Source organism: Panthera uncia (genome assembly GCF_023721935.1).
Source record: "Panthera uncia isolate 11264 chromosome C1 unlocalized genomic scaffold, Puncia_PCG_1.0 HiC_scaffold_3, whole genome shotgun sequence".
In the NCBI taxonomy this organism is placed as follows: Eukaryota; Metazoa; Chordata; class Mammalia; order Carnivora; family Felidae; genus Panthera; species Panthera uncia.
The window spans coordinates 46,478,750-46,496,797 of record NW_026057584.1 but is presented as its reverse complement, the minus strand read 5'-3'; the positions used below and the strand labels follow the sequence as shown (position 1 = coordinate 46,496,797).

General features: G+C 34.2%; 1 protein-coding gene across 3 annotated transcripts in view; it reads right to left on the bottom strand.

Annotated features, from left to right (window-relative positions):
- Nucleotides 1–18,048, bottom strand: part of CALCRL (calcitonin receptor like receptor) — a 103,675-nt gene that overhangs the window by 35,739 nt on the left and 49,888 nt on the right. For all 3 annotated transcript variants that reach the window (XM_049615367.1, XM_049615366.1, XM_049615365.1), the window contains 7 exons: nt 10,212–10,302; nt 9,937–10,050; nt 8,932–9,024; nt 6,090–6,225; nt 3,242–3,352; nt 3,036–3,148; nt 1,542–1,633 (listed from right to left, as the gene is read on the bottom strand). In XM_049615367.1, the coding sequence (XP_049471324.1) occupies nt 1,542–1,633; nt 3,036–3,148; nt 3,242–3,352; nt 6,090–6,225; nt 8,932–8,985 (506 nt within the window). In that variant the 5' untranslated portion in view covers nt 8,986–9,024; nt 9,937–10,050; nt 10,212–10,302. The remainder of the gene's footprint in view (nt 1–1,541; nt 1,634–3,035; nt 3,149–3,241; nt 3,353–6,089; nt 6,226–8,931; nt 9,025–9,936; nt 10,051–10,211; nt 10,303–18,048) is intronic.

Genomic DNA, 18,048 nt, shown 5'->3' with positions numbered 1-18,048 from the left:
GACAGAGAGAGACAGAGCATGAACGGGGGAGGGGCAGAGAGAGAGGGAGACACAGAATCGGAAACAGGCTCCAGGCTCCGAGCCATCAGCCCAGAGCCTGACGCGGGGCTCGAACTCACAGACCGCGAGATCGTGACCTGGCTGAAGTCGGACGCTTAACCGACTGCGCCACCCAGGCGCCCCTTAAAGTCAGTTTCTAATCGTGCCTAGATGATGTTATAAATTAAAAGTGCCATTAAAAAGTTTCCATGTGGATACCTCAAAGTAACTAATCTTGAAGATTTTTAAAAAGGCGCAGGTTGGGGCTCCTGGGTGGCTCAGTTGGTTAAGCCTCTGACTTTGGCTCAGGTCATGATCTCATGGTTTGTGAGTTCGAGCCCCGCGTCGGGCTCTGTGCTGACAGCTCAGAGCCTGGGGCCTGCTTCGGATTCTGTGTCTTGCTCTCTCGCTGCCCCTCCCCTGCTCATGCTCTGTCTCTCTCTGTCTCAAAAAATAAAAAAACACTAAAAAAAAAAAAAATTAAAAAAAAAAAAAGGCGCAGGTTTCCAAAAATACCAGTACAGTTCTGATGCAATCTCTACATCCTGTGATTTTGAACCCATGAGAGACAATGGTTGGTTGGTTTGTATATTCTTCGATGCACTCTGAATATTCGATGGACTGTGGGCCAAAAGCTGGTGCTCTGTTACATCCAGGGGCTTGATAATTTCCAGATTTGGATTATTGTGGTATGCTACTACTCTAGCTGATTTTGAAGCTGCTAATGCTCCAAGACAATTGTTGGAGGAGAAAGAGGAAGATAATGACAATGGTGATAAAGCCACCATGAAATACAGCTACTCACTCTCCATACTGCATTCTATAATTAACTGGTGGTGATCAAGTTATAAAAACCATTTTAACGCATAAAATACTGCATGCAAATTTTGATATTTACTTTCCTATCAATTAAAAAAATCATTTGTTGATTGTCTAAATCAAGAAATTGGAGTTGACTCTCCTTCCCCCAAAAAGAAGTAAATTTCAAGTAAAATTCAAACTGCAATCTACCTATATAATAAACCTATATAACCGAACCTATATAATAAACCTATATAACCGAACCATAATATATTTAGGTTATTATTATTATTATTAGATAATATGTATTATTCCCATTGCCACATTCCCATTGGTTTCTGTAATGTAGCACATATACTGACACTAACATTGACCTAGAAGTTGAAAATTCAGTTAATAAGCTCTATAATATTTGATAATTTCCAAAACAAATACAGATACATTTACATATTGATTTTGGCTCTCTTCTTTCCACATGACTTCATACTTAGGCTTCAGATATTTCATCAATCTCTGCTCTATACATTTTATAAAGTCAAGGTAAGATCAATATATTTCAGATTATTCTAAATGTTCAATTTATTTTAAACATTATAAATCATCTATTCCTATATTTTATCAGCACATGACATAAACATGCACAAGGCACTGCATTCACCAAAGACAATTGATAAATTAAAAAATATTTTACATGTACTTACTTGAAATAAAAGAATATGCCAAGTGAGATAAGCAGTGATGCAATAGATAATCCATGTCCAATTATAGTCAGGTAAAACAAATTCAGTGCAGTCTACAATTGGTATGAATAAAAAAACAATTAAGATTCCTATCAATACTATAATCCCACATGTGTATAAGCTCAAATCAATAGAACAAGTTATATTTCTAAAAATATGTGTTCTGCTCGCATTGCCATTTAGCTTACAAACCAATAGATACTTAAATACATCTGGAAAAAAGAGTATCTGTGCAAATTTATCAAGTGACATCAACGTTTATAAATTGTATGTCCTCTTAATGTAGAAAATTAGAAATCATATATTAAACCTAGGAAGGAATAATTTTATTGATCTAGGTTTTGTAATACTTGAAAGTAGCATTTTATGTTTTGAAGGACATTGACAGTTTTTACTCTATCACTTTGTGAATGTTAAATGCTATTAATTATTTTTGTTTATTTTAGATAAGGCTTTCTTTCCTACTGGGTTTTTCTTTTTCCTTTAACAAATTTGAAGCCCCAAGACTAATCTCAATATAGCAATTATAGGAGCCTCTAATCTATACAAATATGTTTTTTCACATGGTTTCACTCTTCCTCTTTGTTTTTTTATTTTTCTGTATTCTATTTGTAACTTACCATTTTATTGTATATTTTTATACTTCTCTTTAAAATCTTCTCTGAATAAGCAAAGAACACATGATTTATAAGTATAGTGATAGTTGACATTTATCAAATGCTTACTATATACCCATGAGTTTTCTAAGAATTTTCCTTGTATTAAGTCAATCCTTATGAAAACCTTGAGGCTAGGTTTATTGTTATCTTCATTTTATATACAAGGAAACTGAGGCAGAGAGAGGTTATAAGCTTGCCTGAGGTCATATGGCTGGTAAAGAATAGGAACAAGAAATCAGGACTCCGTTCCAATCACTGACAAACTGCCTGTATATTCACACCTGTGCAAATGTATTCAGGCACTTTCTATCAAAGCTTAATTGTTGTGACAAACTGTGACTAACCTTGACTTTAATGTATTGTGTTAAAAGTGGGAATGTGAGTAACCTAGCAGCCAGTCAGAAGGACAGCCTTCTGTTGAGGGACAGATAGAGCTGTGTACACCCTTTTGGACTTACTTTGTTTACTTGAGCACAATTCCTGAACTTAGTTCTAGAAATTCCAATACCAATGAATATGTTCCCTTTTCTTTCCCTTTTAAAATATGTTTTCTTTGGGAAATTTGAAACTCCAATACCAACACATTGACTTGTAAATACACTATTACCTAGGAGGATTGCTTCCTTTGTGTAATGACAGAATGAATAATTATTTCCACAAAGATTTTTCTCCATTGTTTATAAAAAGGCTTTACAACACAATGGAACACTAGCTAAATTTTCTCCAATACCCTATCAGTAACTAACTTTGTAAGTAGATCATGTAAATAACATTTCAGTTCATAATTATTCCATACCTTCACTTTCTCGTGTGTGTTAAGATTACACTGGGTATAATTTGTCCATGTCCTGTTGCTCTCAGGATGTCTAAACCAGTTTCCATCTTGGTCACAGATCTTTGTAACTTTTTCTTTAATTAAAAAGAAAAGAAGAAAACATTAATGCGATTAATTTAGAGTTTATTTAATGTCAAGTGGATCTGTATATAAATCTCTGTTTCTACCTGACGGATCAAAGTCTTGAAAGTAATCAGGGCAGTGCTGCATTGATTCGGTTCCTGCGGCAACATCATTCCAGCATAACCACCCATCCCAGGTTCTGTTACAGTAAATGCCTTAAGAGAAGAATAAAAATCAGTGATTAATAATCCCTTTAGTTATACATGAAGACATAAGTCTTACTGGTGGGCTAATACTGACATGAAATACATACTACCAACTGCAAATGAAGACCATATAAAATCCATAGCTGGTAAGTTTTTCATCAAGTCATTATTGGGTTTATTGCCAAATTAAATTTAGAAATATCCATAAAAGTGTACTGAAAAGTTTAGATTTAATTCCAGTTCTCAAAGGTGGCTATTCACTCAATAAATCAAGTGGTCTTTGATGGCTGTCCTTAACCATAAGGGTGGTAGTTACTTAGTGTCCCTATACTTAAAACTTTTTAAAAGTATTAGAAATTGGAAAATGTGTGTTCTTAGGGCAAGGTTTTAGTATTTTCTGAGATAAACAAATGAACACTCTAACACTTCCTATTTCACAGTATTGACCCTAACAGATATTCAGGCCCCTCTACCAAATTGTAGCTCTTACTTCCCTTCCTTTCCATTTCAAATGGAGTAGAATGTAAACATTCTCATATTTTCCTTTTAGTAAACTGAAGAGAAAGATCCTCTTATGTGAACAAATATAAGTTTTTTTTAAAAAGGGATGGAGAAATAAAATGACCAATAGTCCAATGTTATAACAGTCTATAATTAAAGAAAATAATTTTTCACCTAGTCGGGCAAGTACTCATAGATAGAAGCCCAAATGTTTCATGAGATGTTTATTATTTTTTAACGGATTTGTGCCACAATCTCAGACTCAATCTAATCTTCATCGAGGTAGAAAAAAATTCTACTGGCCTGAAAGTGTAAGTAATTCTATTAAATTATTAAGTAAGTAATTCTATTAAATTCTATTAAAAAATAACTCATTTCATCTCTGTTTTTTTCTCCTGTGGTTTTCACTTATTTAAATAGTCTACATTCATATATTACTAAATAAAATGCATTTTGTGGCCTAACAGAGAAGAATTCCCTGATAGAAAGCATCTCAAACAGATCCTATCACCTGTCCAAAAGATCCCATCTAATTAATGATAACACTGGCAGTATGATAGATTACATGGGGCAGAATTTTTCACATGTGTTGTATGGCATTTGAGTGAGACAGGAGTAGGTATTCCATTAAAAGAGTTTCTGTGGTCAAAAGATTTGGGAAGCATAAAGTTGAAATGAAGACAGTTCTTTCTTGCAAGACTTGCTAGAGTATTTAAAATTACAAAGTGCATTATGAAGCTCCAAGAGGAGGATTTATTACATGGTGATTCTAAAATTATTGTATCACAAAATTATTTTATTATGAAACACTCATAAAGATATTCCTGTTGTTCAACAATGAGATTTGAAGACTACTTTTACATATATCTACACGATTTGGAAGGGGTTAATTCAATAATTTGAAACTTGAAACTTGGAGTTTAATGGAATAAAGTGATAAGTCAGATAAGTTAACAGAATTTGTATGCAGTTTGTGTACTGGATAATTTAACTCCTAGTGACATAATATCAGATAGTTTGTCAGTGTCTGGTATATATCCAAGATATTTTTAACTGAATAAATATCTCATTTAAAAAAGTTTGGATAGATCTATCTAAATACTTCTCCAAAGATTATCAAATTATATTGTTCCATTAGATTTTTCATTAAGAATTGTTCATTACAATTCTAAAAGTTCTAAAAGTTGACCAATGTGGGAAAATCACTTTTTTCTCTTTCTCACAAGCAAGTTCATTTTGTCAGTTACAAATACTAATAATAACCTACTGTCAATATTTCATTTATATAAGAAACATTATATATTATACCATCAAATATTTTTCCAAAAATGTAAAGATCTTTGTATCCACTGATAATTTAGAAATATCTAAAGTCTAGGGGTGCCTGGATGGCTCAGTCAGTGCGTCTGACTTCAGCTCAGGTCATGATCTCACGGTTGACGAGTTCTAGCCCCGAATCAGGGTCTGTGCTGACAGCTGAGAGCCTGGAGCCTGCTTTAGATTCTGCCTCCCTCTCTCTTTGCCCCTCCCCCGCTCATGCTCTGTCTCCCTCTGTCTCAAAAGTAAATATAAACATTAAAAAAATAAAAAAAAGAAATATCTAAAGTCTTTACATTTTGATATGTTTCATTGTGAGTTTCACGTTTTACATTTTGAAGATATACCTGTGCCAGATAAAAATACATGGCCTGCTTTTGGTCTTGATTTTTTATTTTGTTTTTGCTAAATCTAGCAACTCTAATTGTGCTACTCATCTTTGTATCTTCAGAATCCAGGCAAATATCTGGCACTTAGCAGGACTTCAATAATGTTATAAAAATATCTAAAGAATATCTTAATAGAAACAGAAGCACTTAGACCAAATGTATTATACAAAGCACGCATTATGCAAAAAAATTATTATGCAAGCTCCTATCAGGCAGCTTGTGAAAGAGAAATACAAATTACGTAAGCTGAAGATCAAGTCACTGATTTAATTAAAGACACACATTTGATATTTTAAATATCTTTGTACCATAAAAAACATTACTAAAAATATTCCTGTTGCACATAGTTTGAATTAGAATTTTTTAAAAAGGAGCAAGATAAATTATGTCATAAATTTCTTCATAAGTTAGAATGCATATGTAACAGGAAAGCTAACCCATTTTTAACAATGGACCTAACAAACCCATAAATGATATAATGGAGTAGTTTTCTTTTAAAAGGGTATCAAAGGCATTTAAAATTAAATAGTCATGTTTACCTTCTGTTTGTTGAATAGGGTCTTGCATAATTTTTTGGTAACATTCATACTGAGCTGTCATGATTTTATTTCTAGTATAGACACCGATCTCAGTTAAGTCATCAATGTTCTCTTCTGATTCTGCTATGTCAAGAATCTAAGGGATTTAAAAAAAATAAGAATTGTGAGAATGTCTGTCAGAGGCAGTCTGTCACAGTGGAAGAAGAGTAGCTGCAGTGATATGCTACATGGTTAACTGGTTCTGGGAGGAAAATCCCTGATTTGAACTGTTTGCTAATTTTCATGGTTTAAATGTCCCCACCATGTTTAATTTCAAGTGACCTCAAGTAGCTGTAAATGGCAGCTCTGGGAAACAGGCTATAGTCGGTTCTCAGAAGCCTATAGGATCTGGCTCTAGGATGTGAGCTCTGGAATACAGACAGAGTTGTATTGAAAATCCACCTCTACTTTTTCACGTGCTCTGTGAATATGGGCAAGATATTTAAGTCCCTAAGGCTCTGCTTTCTTATTGTAAAATGGAATAAAAAAAATTTTAATGGGATAAAATAGTATCAAGATAACAGAGGGGAATGGGGCGCCTGGGTGGCTCAGTCAGTTAAACACTGACTCTCAATTTGGACTGAGGTCAAGATCTCATGGGTTCATGAGTTTGAGCCCCTCTACGGGCTCTGTACGGACAACATGGAGCCTGCTTGGGATTCTCTCCCTCTCTTTCTCTGCCCTTCCTCTGCTCTGACACATGCATTCTCTCTTTCTCAAAATAAACTTAAAAAAAATTAACGGGAAGTATTTGACACATGGTAAATATTCAAAACTGTTGGCCATTTTTATTATCAGATTTTGATCATCAAAATATTGAGAAGTTCATTTATGTCATTGGTAAATAGAATTTTTACTGTATGTACATCAATAAACGTTTTGGACAAGATATATATTTAAGATCTTCCAATTTAGTAGTACTATTTTAAGCTTCACTTCCATTTTAATATCTGCATGACTTTTTGTTACTGTTTTGCAATATGAAGCCTGTATAACCTCCCTCAACCTTACTTCTTCTTCACTTTTGCATTATTTCCTTTAATTATCATTCATAAGCATTAATTTTCTACTCTTATTTTGTTCCCTTACACTTGATTCTCTGTTCTCTAGCCCGAATTCATATTTACCAAAGTCTAAGTAGTTATATTCCCTCAGTGTGTGGTACCACTCAAGCCTCACTATCACCTGAGCACCATTTAACATTTATTCTCTCGTTCTTTGATTAGTTTTAATTTCCTAATAAAGATTTGTGCAGCATTTGTGCTGCACAAGCAATAAATGTAAATTTACAGCATTAAGAAAATTAGTATTTTTCTCCTGTTCTCAGGAAGTTTATAGAATTGCATAAAATCAATATCATTTTTATTCTTAAAAACACAGCTTTGCACTATCTGAATGAATTCAAGAAAAATGGTCACAATTCCTTAAATTACAGTAATCAGATTGGTAATCTGATACAGAATTACCTGCAGGCAACCAGAGTTGGCCTGTGCAGTTCATTGGCACGCTCAGTGCAGGGAGGGAGCTGAGGAAACAGGAGTCCTGCTTCTTGAATTCTAGGCTATTTACCTAAGATAACATCTAAGAAGTGTAGGATTTGGACTGCTCCTAGACTGGAGAATGTTTTCAAATACAAATGCTGATAGGAATGTAGGCTTGTTTCCCCCCCCCCCATTTAAGTTTTCTATATTTTTCTTGAGTTTCTTTGTTTAAATCCTCTTTTGGGGTTTGCTTGAAAACACCACAGGAAATTTATGTGCTGGCACAGAATCAGATGAGATTACATCTGTCGGTTTCTAATATATATAGTGAGATAAGAGTACAGTCCCTGTTTTAATGTGGGAGAGAGAAAAATGTGAACAAAATATTTCTGTAAATAAACATCCAATTGTGTGTGTAAGGAATATGGCCCCTCCGGTAGGGCAATAGGTTTGTAGTCATCCTTAGTCTACCCTCCACCTCCAGTCTCACCTTCCCCGCAGCCGCATGCAAGGGCACACATGAGTGCTCACACTCACATATACAACTGCCCCAAATTTAGCATCAAAGCCCATCAGAAAACAGGCACTTCATACTCATTTGAATGAATGGATAAGGAAATTGATTGAAAACAGTGCATGGTTGGGGTGCCTGGGTGACTCAGTCGGTTAAGCATCTGACCTCAGCTCAGGTCATGATCTCACTGTTGGTGGGTTTGAGCCCCATGTTGGGCTCAGAGCCTAGAGCCTGCTTCCTATTCTGTGTCCCCCTCTCACTCTGCCCCTCCCCCACTCATGCTCGCTCTCTCTCTCTCTCTCTCACTCAAAAATAAAACATTAAAAAATTAAAACATAAAACAGTGCATGGTTTCAGTTAATGTAAATCAATCAGTTGGCAGAATGGGAGAAAAACCAACAGGTTGGAATCTACTTTTAAACAGATCTAACACATACTCAACAGGTCTGGTTGAAAGTATTTTATTTAATGTATATGTAGTATAGAGCCATTTCATTTTTCTTTCAAACTCTGACAATTACCTTCCTCTGGTATCTTTTACATTTTTATTATGGACCTTCCTCACTTTAACATCCCACTCCCACCTCACTGCCCAACCATCCTATAGTGCCTCCTAGCGAATTAAAGCCTAAAAGGATACACTGAAAGAAAATAAAGTATTGCTCTGTTGATTAAAAATGTACTTAATTTATGCATCAAATAACTATATGTCATTTTGTTGTTATTAATGTTTATTAATTATAGGTTTATTGGAAGTCAAAATAAATAATCATAAATAGAGAGATATATTAGAGGTATTTATCCTTACCATAAAAAAAGGCAAGATAAACAGAAAATACAGGATACATTTTTTCTCCATCATTGAAGCCAAAATTAAATATGCTGTACAATATAAATCAAACTGCAAATAAAAATGAAAGAAATATAATTAATCAATATTTATAAAATAAATTTATATGGTACTCAGTGGTAATTTTTTAAAACCATATAATAAGTAATTTAAGTAATTAGAAAGCATCTTACTTTCTTTGCTTTTACCAAAATTGGAATAAAATAATTAAAGTATCAAGACAAAGAATTTCACAAGAGCATAAAGGCACAAATTTTGATAGAATATTTTACCATAAAGCTCACTTTTATCTCCTATATATATTAACCTCATTTTTAATTTTCTGACTCTTCAATAATTTAAGGGGAAAAACTTTCCTCAGGCCAATTTCTTGAGAATCAACAACCATACGTCACAAAAATGGCCTTATAATTTAATAGAAATTATTTTTCCTTCAATTGGGAACTAAAATATTCCCTAAATTATCTATATTAAAATAAGGTTACAGGAAATGGACAATACTACATAAAGTATTTCTGTGAAATTTTTCTAATGGTAGATACAATCCTGAGCTAATGAAAATGGCCTCTAAAACAACACCCCCTAACATCTTAATTCTTAAAGACAAACATTGCTGGGATTGCTTACTCACTGTAAGGTCCATGAGCAACCTACTTTGACAGTGCTTTTATGAGATAAAAATTATCATGATATAGTCATAATACAATGTTTATTTAAGTGAATGTATCTGAAGTATTTATCAACAGAGATTTAAAAAATCCAATCAATAGATATTTGCCAGAAAGCTATGAACTAATACTTAATTTTGTTAAGAACCTTGTCATGATTTTTATTATAGGTCCAATGGTAGAGTAGGAATTATAAAAAGTTTTTCCACATATTAAATTATTATTTTTATAATCACATGCAACAAAAGCACACCAATTTCTAGCAACTTGAATCTATGTCATTGCTTGCCCTTACCAATGACTCACGTAGACAGCTTTTCTTTTTAATTGTAGTAATCTTCCAAATAACGTTTCTCTTCTATCAGATATACTGGGTTTTTATTATTAGTTGATCTTCTTAAAAAAATAACTAAAAAATGAGGAGGCATTATATTAATTTTAGATATTTTAAAAAAATGTTGTAACAAGGAAAAAAATGAATAAAAGTTTTGTCAATATAGTAATTAATGAGTTGATATTTTAGTTTTTATTACATTTTACCATGAGAAAATCTAATTTTCCAATACTTACATACACAATTGTCTCCAGACTCAAATCACATTTTCCCCCGGATCATATTTGATGTTGTCTTGAAGAATTTCTTAAATCCAGGGGTCATGACCTGAAATATTGATCGATGTAGTAATTTAATATTATTTTAATGAGTCTGCATAATTTCCATGAGAAATATAAATTTTCAAAGAAAATACCTCTATTATAATGATATTTGTATTAAGCTATTCTAATTTTTTTAAATCTCTTTTGCTTACAATATATTTGAGTTTTGTCACAAATATTTGCTGTTTTCCATTATATGGAGAAACTTATGTTAATTTCCATTCATCTAGGATGGTTAAGATACTAAACTTTTAAATTAAACCACAGTTTAATTTTCCTTTGAATAACTTTCTTTATCTAATAACTTCGTGGAATGTGTTATTAGTCTTAGTTACATATATCCATTTCCCTTGCTCATATGTTTTTTTTCAAAGCCAGAAACCATATCTGATTGATCCGTGTATCTTTGGTTAATTTATATTTCCTGTAAATGAATGAAAAAAATAAGCCAATAAACTACTTTAGGATTTTAAACTTGCAATCAAGGAAACTAATCATAACTATTAATTAACTGCTATTTCTTCTATTAGAAGGCTTTAGATAGTGTTGGAATCCATACTGACAATGAAAATCAGAAAAAAAAATGTTGCTCTATCAGCATTTTTACTTTCTTATGAAAGAATGTTCCCAAAACTATTTATCTGTCAAGTTTTGTGGTTGTTGAGATACTGAATAAACAGTAATTTACTGCTTTGTAAGTCTTTATAAAGGTTAAGCCAAATTTAAAACATTGGTAGCCTACATTTCTCTGTAGTAAATATATATAAAACAGAAATATACAAATAAGAATGTAAAGAAATATTATTCTATTTGTAAATCCAGATTTTTATGAAATAATGCTTTCATTACTTATACATGAGTTAGGATTAAATGAACTATAAAATGCACATAAGCTGGAAAATGGAAGGGGAAAGAGCTTCAAAAACACATTTGGAATTTTGCCAAACCCAATATATGTGAAAAAACTTTTACACAACATGAGCAGTTATTTTTGTTGCTTATCTAATAGGCTTCAGAATCAGAGTTCTAAAGAGTATTTGAGTGAAATTCCTTTTAGGGTTCACTAGATAATTCTGGCACCGATAATTAAAGATTTTATTCAATTCACGAAATATTTACCAATGCAAATCATTCCACTTTTATAGTTTCCTTCTTCACCCCATTCTTAAATGATCTGGAACGTGTGCTACTAGTAACCAGGGGGTATTCTGCACTGTGTAAACTTGTAGCACTCCTAATCCAGCGGCCAGTCTGTGGCCTCTGGTTTTATCAAGGATGAAGCAGCAAGGTTGGGTGGCAGTTTTACAAACACATGGTGGACTCCTGTACGCTCCATAAAGTCTAACAATGCCCATTTTGTGTGGTGATCCAATTCATTTCAGTCATCTACCTGACAAAACACCTATCAAATTTTCCTGCCAGCGGACACATGTGGGGAGCAGCAGTTATGAAAGAAAGATCACTTTCACCAAAAGTTCTGTAGATCCATAATGGAAGGATCATGACTGGGCATGCAGGTAGCACCCCTACAGATACAGCTGAAGGTCAGTTTAGACTGAGTCTCATGTTGGTAGATGTAATGGCATGATTGTCATCGGAAGTATGTTTAATTGTATTCTTCAGTTTAGCTCAATGGTTCTTTGCATGCTACCTCTACAATGTTCATTCAGCGGGCGGTTCTCTTTTCTATATTTAGCTTACTCCAAATTTACATTTGCTAAAATACATTTGATATTAACTGACCAGACCTTTTAAGCAAATCATTGTAAATCTCTTTCAAATCTTGTTAAATTATTTACTGACAACTGAGTTGCATGTTGCCTTGTGAGATGTAGTAGCTCCCATTCAATTCTAAGGAGAAATGAAGTATGTAATTAAGGGTGCAGTTAAATGACTAAATCTGCTGGTGGGTTTTTCCAAGTGTCTTTAGGTTTGTGTAGTAGGAAAAGAACTTATTTAAAACTAAGAAAGCTCTAATTTGAACTCTTAAGTGGATTTGTGATCATAATGATCCTGCTAGTAGTTAACTGACATTCTCTTTAACTGCTAGCCTCACGGATCTTATCAGTACTATTTCATTTTCACTTCCCAAAATTAAACAAAGTGGAAGATTTGGTTCTACTACTAGAAACAAAATAATTTTCTTTAGTGTACACATGCAATAAAAAGATCTTCATTCCTCTTGCCAAAAAATCACCAACATAATCTAAAAATGATTTATTTCATCAGAGAAAAGAACATTAAGAAATGAAGAATGTTGTAAAACTTCAAAGAACTTTTGAAATATAGGTTTCTAGTCACTTAGGGCTTTATGTAATATCATCCTGGTTTCATTTCCTAAAATTACCATTGATCTGTACAAGACATTTTTCATGGATCTACATTTCCAAGTGCAAAACTTTTAACCAATCTTTTTTTGCTTACTTCAGTGTGAAATCATGTTTTATTCTACATAAAAAAATTTATAAATCAGTGTGACTTAATCAATACTAAGTTATCACAAAAACCTAAATCCTCTAAATGCATAGTAGTGCCTTGCAAACCTACTTTTTATTTTCTCAATTTTTATATTCCTATATGCACATTTCATTAATTTATTTTCTTTATGACGATTTTTATTTTTAGTTGAGTTGCCTAACCCTGATACTAAAAGTATATGTTCACTTCAAGATTAAGAAAAAAACCCACAACTTTTAACTTCCAGTCTTCCATTTCCAACATATCTTGCATTTTTATGGGCCTTATGCCATTTTCTTTTTTTCCACTTATTTATCCAGTCACTATAAAGTAGGCTAACAGAAGCATTTCCCACACATATCTCATTTGCCATGAAGCATCCTGAACCTTTGTGTGAACAAAGTAAGGCATTTTCTATTTAGTACGTGTCTTTCCCATATGACATATTCAACAAGTTACATTTCTGAATCAAAATAGGGAATAAGTACTCTCCTTCAACCCCAGTATTCTATACCTGTATGGCAAATGGAAGTTTCTTTCTGTTATTTTATTCAATGTAGAATAGATTGTGCCACTCAAGAAAAATGTCAAAGTACAAGAATCCTGGTTACCTTTTATTTTCTCCTCACTGTTTATTTCTGGGCAAAACCTAATTTCTGCTAGAATTATTTTTACAAATTACTTTCTTTACTTACAATCAAATATTTAAGAAAGAAATGACAATATAAGGTTTGAATTTCCTACCCCTATCCTGGCCTGTCCTTAACACTTTCAATAAATGAAGCAGTAAGAAAATTAAAACAGAAGGATTCTTTCTCCTAAACATCTGTTAGTGATATAAGGAGGTCAAACTATATGGTTTGTAAAGAAAAATAATTTCACTTGGAGCTTCCATAATTTTTTAAACTATTGAATGAACAGGTAGCAAATCATTGATGTAGCATGAACCATTGTTCCTCCAATTGTGAGTTCGTGGATGATTTGCATCAGAATCACTACTGGAACTTCTTGAACATGTCAGAATGTCTAGGCCCCACCATAGACCCAGTATCTTCTGGAGAAAAACTTGGGAATCTGCATTTTGTGTAAGCCTTCAAGGAAATTATTGGTCTATTAAATTTTGAGAAGCACAATGTTAATACATCATTCTCATTAGACCATGCTGAGACCTGAACACATCTACATTCCTCTGTCTCTAGGTCCTGCCAGACTATTTTTTTTAATGTTTTTATTTATTTTTGAGACAGAGGCAGAGCATGGGCAGGGGAGGGACAGAAAGAGAGGGAGACACAGAATCTGAAGCAGGCTCCAGGCTCTGAGCTGTCAGCACAGAGCCCAATGCAGAGCTTGAACTCACAGACTGTGAGCTGAAGTCAGACGCTTAACTGACTGAGCCACCCAGGTGCCCCCCTGCCAGATTATTTTAAAAATAACTACTAAGAGGGTAACTGGCTGGCTCATTTGGGGGAGCATGCAACTCTTGATCTTGGAGTTGTGAGTTCAAGCCCTATGTTGGGTGTAGAGCTTACCAAACAAACAAACAAAACAAAACAAAAAAACTTATCAAGTATAAATTAAGCAGAAATATTCTGCCATGTTCCAAGGCACAAGAAATGTCTCAGAACTCCCAGAGCAAATTACTTAAATATCTATTTTAAAATGTACACTGGTGGGGGGGTGCCTGGGCTGCTTAGTCAGTTAAGCATCCCACTTCGGCTCAGGTCATATTCTCACAGCTTGTGAGTTCAAGCCCCACATCAGGCTCTGTGCTGACAGCTTGGAGCCTGGAGCCTGCTTTGGATTCTGTGTCTCCCTCTCTCTCTGCCCCTAACCCACTCACATTCTGTCTTTGTCTCTCAAAAATAAATAAACATTAAAAAATTTTTTTTACATCTATACTAGGGGTGCCTGGGTGGCTCAGTCAGTTAAGCATCTGACTCTTGATTTCAGCTCAGGTCTCACAGTTTGTGGGATCAAGCCCTGCATTAGGGTCTGCACTGGCAGTGCAGAGCCTACTTGGGATTCTCTCCCTCTCTCTGCTCCTCCCCCACTCACACTCTCTCTCAAATACATAGTCATTAAAAAATAAATAAAATGCATCCTGTTATGTTGTAATTCTTTTGTGTGTGTGTCTGTTTGTGCCACTAGATTGTGTGCACGGTAAGAGTAGGACATGCATTATACATACCTCTATAATTCCCAAACCTAGCCATAAAAAGAATACATAGAAAGTGTGTTTTGGGTGCCTGGGTAGCTCAGTTGGTTAACTGTCCAACTCTTGATTTTGGCTCAGGTCATGATCTTACAGTTTGTGGGATTGAGCCCTCGTCAGGCTCTGCACTGATAGCATGGAACCTGGTTGGGATTCTGTCTCTATTCCTTTCTCTCTGCCCCTCCCTCACTCATTTCTAAATAAATAAATAAACTTAAAAAAATGGAAAAGAAAGTGTATTTTGAATGGATTGCTTACAAAATGAATTTAATTAAGTTGAAGAAACTGGTGTTAGAGAATGTTATTAGTCCTATAAAGCATATTATACTTTTCTGACACCTAAAAAAATATCACTGTATGGATTCTACTGCAAGAAATTTGGATTCAGTTCATCTTGATTGGAGCCTAGGCATAAGCATTTTTTTCAAGTTTCTAAGGTGATTCCAGTATACAGCTAGAGTCAAGAACCAGTGGTACAGATAAAAGAATCCTGTGGTAGACAGAATAATGACCCCCCAACTATTCCCATGCCCTAATCCCCAGAATCTGTCATTTTAAGGTTATGGACCTTAAACTGGGAAGATTATCCTAGATTACCATGAATTACTCTGCTACACTAAACTAATCATTTGAGCACTTCAAAGTAGAAGAGGAAGGTTGAATAGTCAGAGAGATGCAACAGATAAAAAGGAAGCAGAAGAGATATGACAGAGAGATGATGGCTTTGCCAGGGACCCACATACAAGGACTAGAAAGAGGCCTACAGGCCTGCAAAGAAATGGGCACCCCAGCTGTACAACCTGAATGAATCAGGAGGTAGATTCTCTCTCGGAACTTCCAGAAGAGAATTCCTTGATTTTGGCCTTGTAAGACTTGAAATAGAGAACCTAGCCAAGCCCACAGGACTCCTGACCTATGGAGCTGTGAGATAATAAATGTATTTTGTTTTAAGCTACTAAATTTGTGGCAATATGTTACAGCCATAATAGAAAATTAACCATAAATCCTTACCTGATCAAAACTTACATTTTCCTGTCAAATGTAAGTGGTAACTTTCTGCTTCACAACTGGCCAGTCATTCTTCCTAACTTTAAAATACATTTATCATAGTGCAAGGCAATCACATTAGCTATAGAATATTTCTTTCCAGCTGCTCCTAAATTGTTATGTGATTTTAAGAAAAGTATTTCAATTCTTTTCTGCTTGGTTTACCTAACTAGAAAAATGAGTACTTTAGCTCCCTTTATCTATCTTTAGCTCCCTTTTTTATATTGCATACTTATTTAAAAGATGTGTGCTGGAGTCAGAGAGACACAGCTTCAAACACTTCAAACATAGTTCTTACAACACTTCAACTCACTAAACCTATTTCCTGACAGGAAAAGTAGTATACAAAGAGTGGCTTAATCAATGTTGCCTAGAATTTTTATCATAACTCATCTTGTCAGATTGTTTTAAGTGTTAAATTACCTGATACATGTAAAGAACTCATCTCATAATAAACACCCAATAAGAATTAGCTATTGTTATTATCTTTATTACTCTATAATTTTAATTAGTCATGCCAGTGTTAATCTCAACAGAATGAATGAGAGCATTCATATCTTAGTGAGTTGGCCAAAGACACACAGATGCTTAGGGTTGACCCCAGGCTAAGTACTCAGAATCTCCAACTCTAAATCAGGCCCTTTGCCCTGCACTATACTGACTTAGAGAATTGAGCCATTATTGGGATAATTAAGGTTTAAAAAGTGCAGGATACATTTCTGTGTTGCTTATTCAGTTATTTTACCTAACCACCCAATTTTCATATTTCATTTCTGTTTTGTGTATCAAACACATTTATATTTTTCCTCACACAATTTCCTTCTTTTAATTCTTTTTCTTAGTTAAGTTGGGATATTTTACTTTTTAAAAAACTTACATTAGTAAATAGCTTTACAACTCATACTTGCCATTTTGGTAAGGTAATTTTAAATTAAGAAATACTTGTAGACATTCAATTAGTCATCTTACCCTAATTAGTGAGCACCTACTCTCACCTAGTTGTGTAGGAAGATGGGAGTAAGTGAAGATTTCTCAATAAAAATATTTATGATGTTGGAGAATAGTAATCGTATGCTGATTTTAGTGGTTTAGTTCATTACTTTTAAACACAGTCCACGGGACTCATTCATAAGGTTCTAAAGAGGGGTAATTTCACCAACATTTAAGACAGGAAGTTAGTCGGAAGTGCTCAGTCAATATGTTGTCATTCAATGAGCTTGAACAAGTTACATACCTTCCCAGATATCTCATTTGTAAAATGAAAGAGTAAGATAAAATAATTTGAGCCTTGGATAGGGTTTCAAATTTATGTAAAAGGCAAACATGGTTAGAATAGAGGAATGGTTTTGTTCAAACTAACCCAAATCCAAAATATCCTTGAAACTAAGTCATTCCTAACACTTCTTTTCTGGCTCAAGAAGGCTTTCTCTATGTATCCTCCTACTAAGTTGCCCAAAAGAGTTTGAGTTTGAATCTGAGACAGTGGAAAGTAGACCATTTGGCTACATAATTTTTTTTCTTTTGTTATATGAGAATTCAGGGAAAAAGATCTAAGCCAAAAATAAAAAAAAAAAGTACATCTTGATTTCACCTCTACATATACTGCAACATTTTAGAGCTTCTTGCTTTAGAAAGGCCATTTGGGGCAAGTCTAGTTCTCTCTTCTCCACTGCAGAGAATCAAACTAGAAGAGCAAACATACTTCATAAGCCTCCTTGCCACACTTTTCGAAATGGGTTCTGATTAGTTCATCTAAGTCAAGCTACACTTATTGTCATCAACATTTTAATAGACTAAATGTTCCTGGGTTGGAAGCCAACAATTTATGAATTTAGGATACATTGGGTTTTTATCTCTTTTGCCTTTAACAGAAAATGATCTACATAAAAAAAAAATTAAAGAGGCGCGTGGGTGGCTCAGTTGGTTAAGTGTCCAACTTCAGCTTAGGTCATGATCTTGCGGTCTGTGGGTTCGAGCCCCGACAGCTCAGAGCCTGGAGCCTGCTTCAGATTCTGTGACTCCCTTTCTCTCTGC